Source organism: Populus euphratica, unplaced genomic scaffold (assembly GCF_000495115.2).
Source record: "Populus euphratica unplaced genomic scaffold, PopEup_1.0 scaffold48.1, whole genome shotgun sequence".
Classification (NCBI taxonomy): Eukaryota; Viridiplantae; Streptophyta; class Magnoliopsida; order Malpighiales; family Salicaceae; genus Populus; species Populus euphratica.
This window is the reverse complement of record NW_011499879.1, coordinates 1,734,927-1,747,647: the sequence shown is the minus strand read 5'-3', so window position 1 is coordinate 1,747,647 and position 12,721 is coordinate 1,734,927. Positions and strand designations below refer to the sequence as shown.

Sequence of the window (12,721 nt, the reverse complement as noted above, 5' to 3'; positions counted from 1 at the left end):
CCTGTGACTCGACCGAACGTAAGATGTAGAGGGACCATTTTCTACAGAAGCAATAATAATTAATTATTGCATCTTCCAGATGCTCAGCTTGTGTGGATAAGAAATGTAGAAACTCCAGCCGTCCACGTGTCGAATTCCCATTCTATGACCTTTGACGGGAACAAAAGCGGGATCCAAGTCAACCGTCCAAATGGTCGGACATGACGGAGGCTTCAACGATTCCCAAAATCTGACCCGGAGACCCAAATCATATTACTAGCCGGCCACCAGGCATCTTCAACCAGGTATTCTTTTTACCACCTTTAAATTATTTTCCTTTTGTTCTCCAGATTTAGAGATGAAAAGTATTCCGGATTGTGATAGTTAGTAGCATTGCCAGAATACCTAAAAACAATTGTATATTAACCGTGTGATCAGAATTATGAAGAATTTGAATTAAATAAAATGATTAACGATCACGTGCAACAACAAAAATTCTTTTTAGATAGGAAGAACAATATACTGGTCGTGCTTGTAGACTCAAAAACTGTTTAGTTGCGCAGCAAACGTCTCCTCTAAACTTGGAATATTTACAATGAAGCTTATTTAATTTGTTAAGTATTATTAATTAGCATATGGCTTTAGAGACAATTCAGTTATTTTTATAAATTAAAATAATTTAAAAATAAAAAAATGTTATCACATGCAACGCTTTTAAAAGGTAAAAAACAGTGGACCACCATGTTACCGCATGGTAAAACAACAAAATTACCTTGCAGCCCAAATATCTTAGGCTTTAGTCTAAGGAGTTTTTTTTTTTTTTAATATCACTATGTTTTTTTTATATAATTAGCATGTGGATTAAGAGGTAATTTAATTATTTTTATAAATTAAAATAATTTAAAAATAAAAAATTATTAACACGTGTAGTGCTTTTAGAAAATTAAAAATAACTAATCACTATATTATCCAAATACAAAAATGAAAACACAACCAATAAGACGGCTCATGTATGGGAATTAGAGCCAGATCGATAGCGATAAAGATTTTGTTTCTTTTTTTTTTTCACTCATAATCCAATTAAAGTTCCAATTTATCTCGTTAGTTTTTTTTTTATTTTGATTGTGGTCTTTATTTTTTATTTATCTTTTTATTTTTTTTATTTTTTTATGATTATTGTTTTTTATTTTATTTCATTCTATTTTATTTTTATAATAAGCTTAGTTCTTTTTTTTATTGCTATTTTTTTAATATCCTTCTCTTAATTAAATTTATTTTTTTAATTTCATGTTTCATCATTTAATATTTATGTCAAATTTATTTTTTTTCTTTTTTAATTTTTTTCTATAGCTCTGTTTTTTAAAAAAAATTTAATTTTCATCCTTCAACATTAAATTAGTTTTCTTATTTTTTTTATATGTGGTGATCATAGTTTCATGATCTGGATCACAAATATAAAATGTTAACTTAAATTGATATTAATTTTTTTGTTTTACTGATTTAATTTTTAATTTTTATTATTTGACATTGTGTTTATTTAATATTAAGCTTCTTTATTTTTCCCGGTTGGTTTTCTAATGTGATGACCCAATCTCATTATTTGGGTTGTATGTGTATTGTGTTAACTCAAGATATTTGCATCTTTTAATTTTATTTTTTAACATTTGATTAGTTGAAAATTACACTTCATGAATTTCTTTGATTCATAGTTATTAAACTCAATCCGGAAGTTGACTTGGCCAAGGGGCCGAGTCCCAGGTTTCATTGGTCAATCCATGTCAACTCAGGTCAACCCGGATTAACCCGGAAAATTAAATAAAAAATTAAAATTTTAATATTTTATATGAAAAAATTTAAAAAAAATCCATATAAATATAAACTATATATATTATAAATAATAAAGTTTAAAATAATATTTTTTTAAAAAAAAATTATCCCACATTAAAAAGATATTATATTAAGCTTTTAAGTTGAAATATTTAAAGAAAAAAAGTTTTTATCCCCCATTAAAAAAACATAACTTTTTTTTATTAAAACATAGAATATATATACTAATGGATTTCAAACCCTATATTAAAAAAACATGAGTTTTTCTTGTGAATATAAAGTATATATATTAATGTTATCATTTTAAGTTGAAATATTTAAACTAAAATATTTTTTATTTTATACGGAAAAATATAATTTTTTTTCTAGAAATATAAAAAATATATATTAATATATCTCAAATTTTACATTTTTAAAAAAAATATCGTGATCGAGTCTCACCTAAATTCTGAGGGGAGAGATAAAAAACCACTATTGTGGTCAATGTTTTTGCCCTGCCTGTGTGATCTGAGACCAAAACAGGGTACACAATTTATGGTGTGACTTATTATTCTTGAGCATTTATAAAATGGGGCCAAAAGTTTGAATTAATGTGTGTAGATGTGGACCACGTGTTGATCCACTTGACCATGTAAGTTGGAAATAAAGGTTAATTATTTTTAAATTTTTGTTTTTAATATTAATATATTAAAATGATTTAAAAATAAAAAAAATGTGATGAAAAAAACAAATTAAACTACGTGTCCAAATTAGCACTTCATTTTTTACCTACAATAATACACTTCTTCTTGCTTCCACAAAGTCTTGGTGATGTGATATAGGAAATCCTCGCACTTGTTTCCCCAAAAAAAAAAGAAAACAAGAAAGCAAGCAACTTTAACTTTCATTAATTTATGAAAACCAGAAACCAACCCCATCCCACCAAGAAACAATTTCTAGGCATATTATGCACTTCAAAGTTACAATTACAATTGGAAATAATCCTCGGGAAACATGCAGCGATTATGTTTGGTAAAATTTGTTGATTGAAGCGATTGCTCTATGAATATATTTTGAAATGGCGTTGTACCTAAGAAACAAGAAGAAGAAAAAAAAAAAAGCACTTACGCGGCCCAATCCACTTACTGATTTGTTTGGGTGAAAGGTGTGCTATAAAACAAATTAACAAGATGACTTGTTTGAGTCTCCGACACCCTCATCCTTCAAGTGTAGATAGTCCGATATGACAGCAAGCGAAGTCGCAGGGTTGCAACCCACCAATTACGCAACGGGGGACAGTGTAAAAGAGATATTTTACCTAACTTTAACATCGGTCGTACACCAGTCCAACACCAAATTTGATACTGTAGGATGAATCATCCGCGGATGTTTTGAAATGTTATTAAAGTTGTTTTTTAAAATATTTTTTATAATATTGGTTTCATTAAAACAATTTAAATATATAAAAAATTAAATTTTTACTATTTTTTTAGTTTCAGCTGTAATCACAAACAAAGATTTAAATATAAGTTAACTGGCAATATGTTTTGGATTCGATGAGTATAAAATCATTTTATTTTATTAAAAAAATATTATTTTATATTTTTTCTAAAAAACTAACAAAAAATTAAATTGTTGTTTATATAAAGAGAAATAATTTGTAGATGGAACCATGTTCTACAATTATTTCTCTTTTTTTTCTTCTTCTTCTTCTTTTTTCATTCTTTACCCTTTTTATTTTACCTAGCTACTTTGATTTTTTCCTTTTCAATTTGTTTCTTTGGTGTTGCATTTATTTGAAACTATATTAAATATGTGTTTGAGAGAGAGGTATCGTATGATGTTATTGATTTTTTTTAATTACAACTTCTTTAAAACGTAAATTATATCTTGCTATATCTTATTAAAAGCAAAAAAATATATATTTTTTATTATTTTTTCTGGTGGATTCCACCAGAAAACCTCAAACACATTTTATCATATCTCTATTCCAAACACACCCTTAGTAATTTGTTTTGGTCGTCTAGATCAAGGGATTTCATAAAACACATTTTATCATATCTCTATTCCAAACACATCCTTAGTAATTTGTTTTGGTCGCCTAGATCAAGGGATTTTATAGTGTCCAGGAAAAATAGAACTACTTAATTAATGCTTGATTTGACAAAATTATATCACCCTTACTAATTTGTTTTGGTCGCCTAGATCAAGGGATTTCATAGTGTCGAGAAAAAATGGAGCTACTCAATTAATGCTTGATTTGACAAAATTATATAAAATTTTATTGATTAAGACCCCGTTTATTTACTGGAAAGTAGTTTCTTTTTTAAAAGTGAATTTCAAAAAAATAAATTATTTTTTGATATTTGTTAATGTAATGAAAAACAAGTTAGAAAATAATTTTCAGTGTTTGATTATGTTATGAAAAATAAGCTGGAAAATAATTTATTAATGTTTTCTTTTTCTCAAGTTTATTAAAATAATAAGAAACAAATCTTACAAATTAAAAATTTGAATGAAAATAAAATTAAAAAAATATAATTTCATAAACTATCTCAAATACAATAAATAATAATGAAAATAATAGAAATTAAATCTAAAAAGTAAAAAAAATAAAAGATAAAGAAATAAATTAAAATAATAATAATTAACATTTCATAAATTATTTAAATAAAATAAGTAACAATCAAAAAAATAAGAATCAAACTTGATAGATAAATTTTTTTAATAAAAAAATTTGATAGATAAAATTTTTTAATAAAAAATGATAAGAAAAAAGCAAATAATAATTATAAAAATGAAAACCAAAGTTAATATAAAAATTAATTTTTAAGAGATGAAATTAAAAAATAAATATTCAAAACAAAATACATATAACAATCAAAAGTTCAAGGACTAATAATATGATATTTTTAATTTTTTCACAGTACTAATAATATGATATTTTTAATATTTTCACAACTTTCAGAAAGTGTTCCCGCTCAAATTTTATAGAAAAATACTTTTCTGGAAATCAAGCTAAATTTTCCTTTGATTGAAAAGTGATTTCTGTTGATCAACTTTTTTAATAGCAAACAAACATAGAAAAATTTGAAAAATGATTAACACAACTTTAAAACAAGTAAGGTTTTGGAGATCGAATTTGAAGATTGGACACATAGAGAACACACCCCCCCGCACCAAGCCTTTTGCATTGATTTTTTTAATTAAACTTAATAGTTTATTTCAATTTCTTAAATATGAAAATCTCATGATGTCAAGGAAAAATCTCTCTTAGTGGCTGATGATTGATTTCACATAATAAAGTTTAATCTTATTAATTTAAGACAATTAAGGTTTTTGGGTTCAAATTTGAAACTAAAATAAAATCAGGTATAAAATTAAATAGATAATGAGGGAAAAGCTAACGCATGCAACACACCAATATACAAGGAGAAGAGCAGTCAATTTATAGAGATGCGATAATTTTTTCTAACTTTGAAAGGTGATCTTCTTCATTGTCATTTGAATGGTGCTAGCAGAGCTTTAAGACAAGGTGGCATGTAGTGGATATGTGGCTAGCGATGCATTCTTGCGGTGTGTTTAGTATTGTGTTTTAAAAGTATTTTTAAAAAAAATTAAAATTTTTTATTTTTTTCTTTGCTTCAAATTAATATTTTTATAAAGTTTTTAGATCATTTTAATATATTGATGTCAAAATACTGTTTAAAAAATTAAAAAAATATTATTTGGATGTGTTTTGTAATAAAAAGCATTTTGAAAAACAATCACTATCACGCTCTTAAATACATTTTTCCTTCTTCTTTTATCGGCCTTTCTTTTTTCTCTCTTCTCACATTGGTTTTTTCATCATGCTTTATCAATTCTCTTATGTTATTTTTTATCTTTATTTTTTAATTGTTATTTATTTTTTCTTTGGATCTTTTTTAATTGAATTTTTTTTTTCAATTTCATCTTTAAACTTTGAAATGGCATATATATATATATTTTTTAATTTCCTTTCTACAAGTTGATCCCGGTTTCATGACCTGAATTGCAGGTTTGAAAGGTTAACCTGGATTAATTTCAGTCGTTTCTTTCTAGGGTTTTTTTATTTATTTATTTTCAATTTTATCCTTAAATATTTGGTTAGTTAAGAATTGAGTTTTTTTTTTAAAATTTTTTTTTCAATAAGGTTATCCTAATTTCTTGACTATTTTTTTTTAATTTTCTTTCAATAAGGTTATCCTAATTTCTTGACTAGAATTAAGAGTTTTACTAGTTAAGTTAGGTTGACTTAAATCTTTTTTTTTTGTTATTTTTTTATATTATTTTTTTTCTCAATTTTCCATTCAACAATGTAGTGGTTTGAGAATTGGACTTCATAAAAATTTTTAGTTTTTTGTTTCTATGAGTTATTTCATTCTCATTACTTGAGTTATATGTTTGATATGTTAACTAGACTTGAATTTTCCTTTTTAAGTCCTTTTTTGGAATTGAATGTTTTTTTCTTTTTATTTTTTTTGTTCGACATTAGATTAATTAAAAATTAAATTTTATAATTTATTTTATATGAGGTTATTATAATCTTATCACTCAAGTCATGAATTTTTTAGATTAATTATAGTTAGTTTAGATCGATTTAATATATTTTTGTTTCAATAATTAAAAAAATACCACTATATATTAGATTTTGAATTTAATTTTTTTATTTTATTGCTAAAAATATATGTCATTAATGTTTTTATATATTTTTTTAATGTTTTAAAAAACTGATCATTGCGGTGTAGTGCTAGCCAAGAATTAGTAAGTATAAAGCATGGTCGAAATAAGCTGTGGAGTGAGTGCTTATTTTGCGCAAAGATATGGGAGAATACAAATAAATAAATAAAATCCAATAAGATCAATTTTTTTTTCTCCTTGGAGATTATTTGGCTTGAAATATCCGAGAGCATTTCCAATGTCAATTGCCATTTATAATAATACTTTAAATAATATAAATATTACTTCTTTATGTACAACTATTATTTTAACAATTCATTTGTATTTTTGTATATTTAATATATAACTATTTTAAATATAATATAATTTGATTGATTTGATAAGTTTAAAATGGTTATCATTCAATCTAATATTAACATGTTGAAATAAAAAAATTCAATTAAAAACAATAATTCAAGTTATCTATGATAAAATTGTTAAATTTATAACATAAATTATGAGATTAAAATAATTTTATAAAAATAAAATTACAAAAATATAAATTAAAAAAATTAAAAAAAACTAGTAAAAAAATACTATTTCAATTAAACTAGTCAATATCATGTGTTACTTTCGAATCAATTTACCCTAAACCTTAATAACAATTCCATTACTTAAATTGACGCTATATTTAATCTTATGACAGCTATTATTTTTTTTAATATTTTTTTAGAAATATATTATAATAATATTTTTATAATTTATTTTTTATTATTAAAACAATTTAAAAATAAAAAAAATTATTATTAAAAAAATTTTAAAATAAAAAAAAATAAAATATATAAAAAAACAAGCTATAAGCTATATTAGGAAATATATAAAAAAAACAAGCTATAAGCTATATTAGGATAGTTTTGGGACAAGTCCCTTGGTACACCAATGTTATAAGTTTTTTAAATTAATATAAGAATAAATAACACACACACACACACATATATATATAATTGTCTTCATTTTATGATGTTTCATAATAAGAAATATTGGAGTCGTGTTATTAGAACTCTTTTTTATTTATTTCTAATATTATGCAATGTGTGAATAAATTTTTTTCCATAATTATTAAGTAGTTCTATAATTATTTGGTATTGATGAAAGTGATGAAATAAGATGTCTTGAAATTTGAGAAAATAATTTAAATTTGGAATGAGTCTGTGATTTGAAATGAAAATTATTTGAACTGGAGTTGTCATTAACTAGCTCTTTGATCTCGTATAAATTGGTAGCTGATACATGCTAAGACTCAGAGAATTTGCATGGAATTAGATTTAAATGCAGACCCCATTTTTTTGGCATAGAACATATTCCTTTTCGAGAATGAATCCTGTAGAGAACGTAATTTTGGAAAAATGAACCCAACATTTACAATAAAACTTATATAATTATGATTATTATATAATATAACAAGTTATTATTGCGCATTTTCTAGCAATATCATGTGAATTAAAATATTTTTTAACTGCATATCATATGGATTAATGTACTAAAACTTAATTTTTCATATTAATAACATATTGCTTTTTTTTTTATAATATCTATAATTAAAAATAATAAATTGGTAATATTTTGAATCCTTCCTAAGAAAATATTTCTCGTTCTAGTAAATTAGAAAACATTTTGCTCTCTCTAATAATTATTTTTTTTTATTGATAGTGCATGTGTGTATCAGTTTTTTAATATTTTTATTTAAAAATAAAAATATAATAATTATTATTAAAATAAATATCATGATTATTTTTTAAAATATTTTTATTTAAAAATATATTAATATTTTTATCTTTTAAAAATTATTTTTAATATCACTATATTAAATTAATATAAAAATATTAATTTAAAATATAAAAATATTTTTAAAAAATATATATAAAAAAGCAGTTTTAGAATACTCTCCGATGATCCCTCATGTCACCTTCATCACTTAAGTTATAAAAAAAAAGAGGTGTTTTTTCTATGATCTTGTTTGAGTCCTTAATTATTTATACGATGGATATTTGCATTAATATAAAAAAAACAAAAAAAGAGGACAGGCATTTTCCTCGAAGCCATCTTGGACCACAACACCACCATAAATTACGTGCATACCCCCAGTGTGAGAGGAAGCAACAACCTCTCAACCTTGCATAAAGCTTGTCTCTGCTAGTTTATCAAATCCTTAACATACGTCTGCTTATTAGCGCAAGCAATTAAGGCATCAAAAGTCAAGCTCGGTGTAAATATTTGCTCTCTCAAAGCAAATCTTTTTTCTGTGTTTTTTGGTTACAAATCTCTTTGTGAATAAATTTGAAGAAACGTCCACGCACAAAAAAATGGTTTTCAAGTTGAATAGCCACTTGTTGTCTAGGATAGCAAGCAGCAATGGACACGGTGAAGATTCCCCATATTTCGATGGCTGGAAAGCCTATGACACTGATCCCCATCATCCCACGGACAATCCAAATGGAGTTATCCAGATGGGTCTTGCAGAGAATCAGGTAACTAGCTAGCCTGGTTGATGATGTTGTCGCTGGATCTTGAATTTCTATGAAAAAGTTCAATATTTGAGCAGAATATAGTCACTAATTATCTTCTGGGTAAAATGCAGCTGTGCTTTGATTTGATTCAAGACTGGCTCAAGAAGAATCCAAAAGCCTCCATTTGCAGTCCTGAAGGATTAAATGAGTTCAGAGAGACAGCCATCTTTCAAGACTATCATGGCTTGCCAGAATTTAGAAATGTAAGGAGATATAAATTAATTAAGAAAGATTTGCTTTCCTCATCTTTAAGTCTATATGCTTAGTGCTAACTAATTGCGGACATTATGTTATAGGCTGTAGCAAATTTCATGGAAAAAGTGAGGGGAAATAGGGTTACATTTGATCCTGACCGCATTGTTATGAGTGGAGGAGCTACCGGAGCTCATGAAACGCTTGCGTTTTGCTTGGCGGATCCCGGCGAGGCATTTTTGGTTCCTACTCCTTATTATCCAGGGTAATTCAGTATTTCCTTTACTTCATATTTTCCATCTTCTTTGTGCTGATTTTATTGTAAATTTCCAAATAAAGGTAGATTGGTTGAATGGTTATTACTTTCATAAGCTTAACTTTGACATTTGCACACCCATGTGGTAGGCCTTGACCTTTGGCTTTCCTCACTGACCAAGAAGGAGGGGATCAATTAGAAATATTTAATTAAAATGAAAAGATTAATCTAAGTTTGTCAAACATACCACTAAGCGCATATAACCGATAATAATTTATAATGTCAGCATCTCATGCTATTATTGAAATGAAATTTCACAGTCTATAGTTTCCTGACCTCGTTGTTTTATTGCTATGGTGGGGACATGAACATATACAAGTTGGGGGTCCATAAAAGTCATAAAGTATACTTAGAGTCTTCTCCATAGCAAAGACAAATTAATATTGGTATGTCTCAGATGAAAAATGCCAAACTTGGTGGAGAAGTGTGAGGCCAATCTTCCTTGGTGGCCTTGCCTGCACTTATTTTGCCCACTGACATAGATCAGAAATACGACTCTTATATTAACTTTTGTGGAGGATAATTCTCTCATCTGTAACTGGAAATGATGGTGGTGATAGGCCAATATATCAAATGAAGCATGTACTTTTTCCTAATTTCTATAGCTGTCATACTGCAAAATGCTTTAGGTAAACTTAATTGAGTTAAATCAGAACGTCTGAGCTAAACAAATTTAACATGAAATGATTTGAAAGTGGGAAAAAAGAAGAAGAGAGATTTATATTAATATAAAATTTATGTGCTTCATTGCAGATTTGATCGAGATTTGAGATGGAGAACAGGAGTTAAACTCATTCCAGTTCACTCTGATAGCTCTAACAACTTCATGGTTACAAGAGAAGCCTTGGAAAATGCCTATGAGAGGGCACGATTAGACAACATTAAAGTAAAGGGCTTGCTCATAACAAACCCATCAAATCCGTTGGGTACCATCCTAGACAGGGAAACTCTACGAAGCATTGTGAGATTCATCAATGAAAAGAACATCCATTTAGTCTGTGATGAGATTTATGCAGCCACGGTTTTCAGCCAGCCTGATTTCATTAGCATAGCAGAGATACTACAGGAAGATATCGAATGCAATCTTGATCTTGTACACATTGTTTACAGTCTCTCGAAGGACATGGGCTTCCCTGGCCTCAGGGTTGGCATTATCTATTCTTACAATGATTCAGTTGTGAGTTGCGCCCGCAAGATGTCAAGCTTTGGATTGGTATCCACACAAACTCAGTACCTGATAGCATCAATGCTATCGGATAGTGAATTTGTGGAGATGTTCATTAGGGAAAGCAAAAGTAGATTAGCCGCAAGGTATAGAGTCTTCACTCGTGGACTTCATCAAGTAGGCATTGAGTGTTTGAAGACAAGTAATGCTGGCCTGTTTTTGTGGATGGATTTGAGTAGACTCCTCAAAGAGCAGACACTTGAAGCTGAAATGGAACTATGGCGAGTTATAATCCATGAAGTCAAGCTCAACGTTTCGCCGGGTTGCTCTTTTCATTGCTTGAATCCAGGGTGGTTTAGGGTTTGTTTTGCCAACATGGATGACGATACCATGCAAGTAGCTTTGTCAAGAATTAAAACATTTGTCAATAAAGAGGTGGACACCAAGAAGCCTAAGAAGAACTTGCGCTGGCAAGGCAGTCTTAAACTGCTCAACTCTCCTCGAATATACGATGATTTCATCAATTCTCCACACTCTCCTATACCTCAATCACCTCTTGTTCGAGCAAGGACTTAGATGGGCTCAGAGGAAGATTTATTGTTCAATTCTTTCCTAGCTCAGGATAGATATTCAACTAAATTGTTTTTTTCCAATATTCATTTAATTCATGTTAAAATGGAACAGTTTTCTTTCTGTAGTTAGAGAAATTCTTAATGCGCTAATCAAGAGTATATGCTCCCTTATACACATTAGGGTGAATTGTGTGTTTTTTATGGAGTATATATCAAATTAAATAATATTTATATAGTTTTATTTATTAAGAATAGAATAATGTTTTTAGTTTAATTTATATATACTTTATTTATATTTAAGTTAAGACTAATCACTCATAATATACAGACTATTCAAAATTCTAGTCTTTTTTTTTGTGTTTGATCTTAATTATTTTAATATGATATCAGTGTTGGTTTTATAGAACGAGGTTTAATCCCAAATAGAGCATTTCGCGGATGCAATTATTTTTTAGAGTGAGATTTTATCTTTTATTTCTGCAAAATTTGGTATTTCGTCTTTTATGTAGTCTCTATAATTTGGTATTTGCATTCAGTTTCTGCAATTATTTTGGTATTTCGTCTTCCCTTTAGTTTTTGCAATTATTTTAGTATTTTGTCAAGAAGATATTTGTTTAATTTTTGCAATCTCTGTTCAATTTCTGCAATTTGGTATTTTGTTTACTGCTACTTTTGCATTTTGGTTCTATTATTGATTATGGCAACTAAAAGAAATGATTCGCTTTAGTCTGTGAGTGTGAGGTTGGATGAGAAGAACTATTCGTATTGGAGTTATGTAATGAAAAATTTCTTTAAGGGTAAAAAGATGTGGAAGTATATTAGTAGAATATATATGATACCTAAGAATATTGTAGAGGGGGATGTTGTTTTGATAGATACATAGAAAGCAAATAATACGAAGATTATTATTTAGATCAACAATTTTGTTGAGCATTTGATAAGTACATAGTTAGCGAAGTATGAGACAGCGAAAGAGAATTGAGATTATCTACAAAAGTTATTCACACAATCAAATTTTCCAAAATAGTATCAATTAAATAATGACATACAAACTCTTCATCAGAAAAATATGAGTATCCAAGAGTTTTTCCTGCCATGACAGATCTTTGAGATCAATTGGCTCTCATAGAATCGACAGAATTAAAGGCATGTAGTGCCTATATTGAGCGTAGAGAACAACAATAATTGGTAACAGCACTTCGCAATGATTTTAAAGGATTTAGAGGTTCATTTTTTCATCGTTCTCGATTGCCTTCTATTGACTCTGTTGTCAGTAAGTTATTAGTTAAAGAAATAAGTCTTCAATCTTATTCTAAAAAGAGAATTCCTTTTGTAAGAAATAAGTCTTCAGTCTTATTCTAAAAAGAGAATTCCTTTTGTTTCAAATCCTTTTATACTAGCAGTACCTTCTAAGCCATTCTCTAATCATCAAAACAAGCCTTAT

The 12,721-nt window shown here is 27.5% G+C and overlaps 1 protein-coding gene across 1 annotated transcript; it reads left to right on the top strand.

Annotated features, from left to right (window-relative positions):
- The first annotated feature begins 8,608 nt into the window (after positions 1 to 8,608).
- On the top strand, positions 8,609 to 11,457 carry LOC105129109 (1-aminocyclopropane-1-carboxylate synthase-like). The gene is made up of 4 exons (XM_011031052.1): positions 8,609 to 8,993; positions 9,104 to 9,235; positions 9,329 to 9,489; positions 10,294 to 11,457. The coding sequence occupies exons 1-4, from the start codon at positions 8,829 to 8,831 to the stop codon at positions 11,279 to 11,281; spliced, it is 1,446 nt and encodes a 481-aa protein (XP_011029354.1). The 5' UTR covers positions 8,609 to 8,828; the 3' UTR covers positions 11,282 to 11,457.
- The last annotated feature ends 1,264 nt before the right edge of the window (positions 11,458 to 12,721 follow it).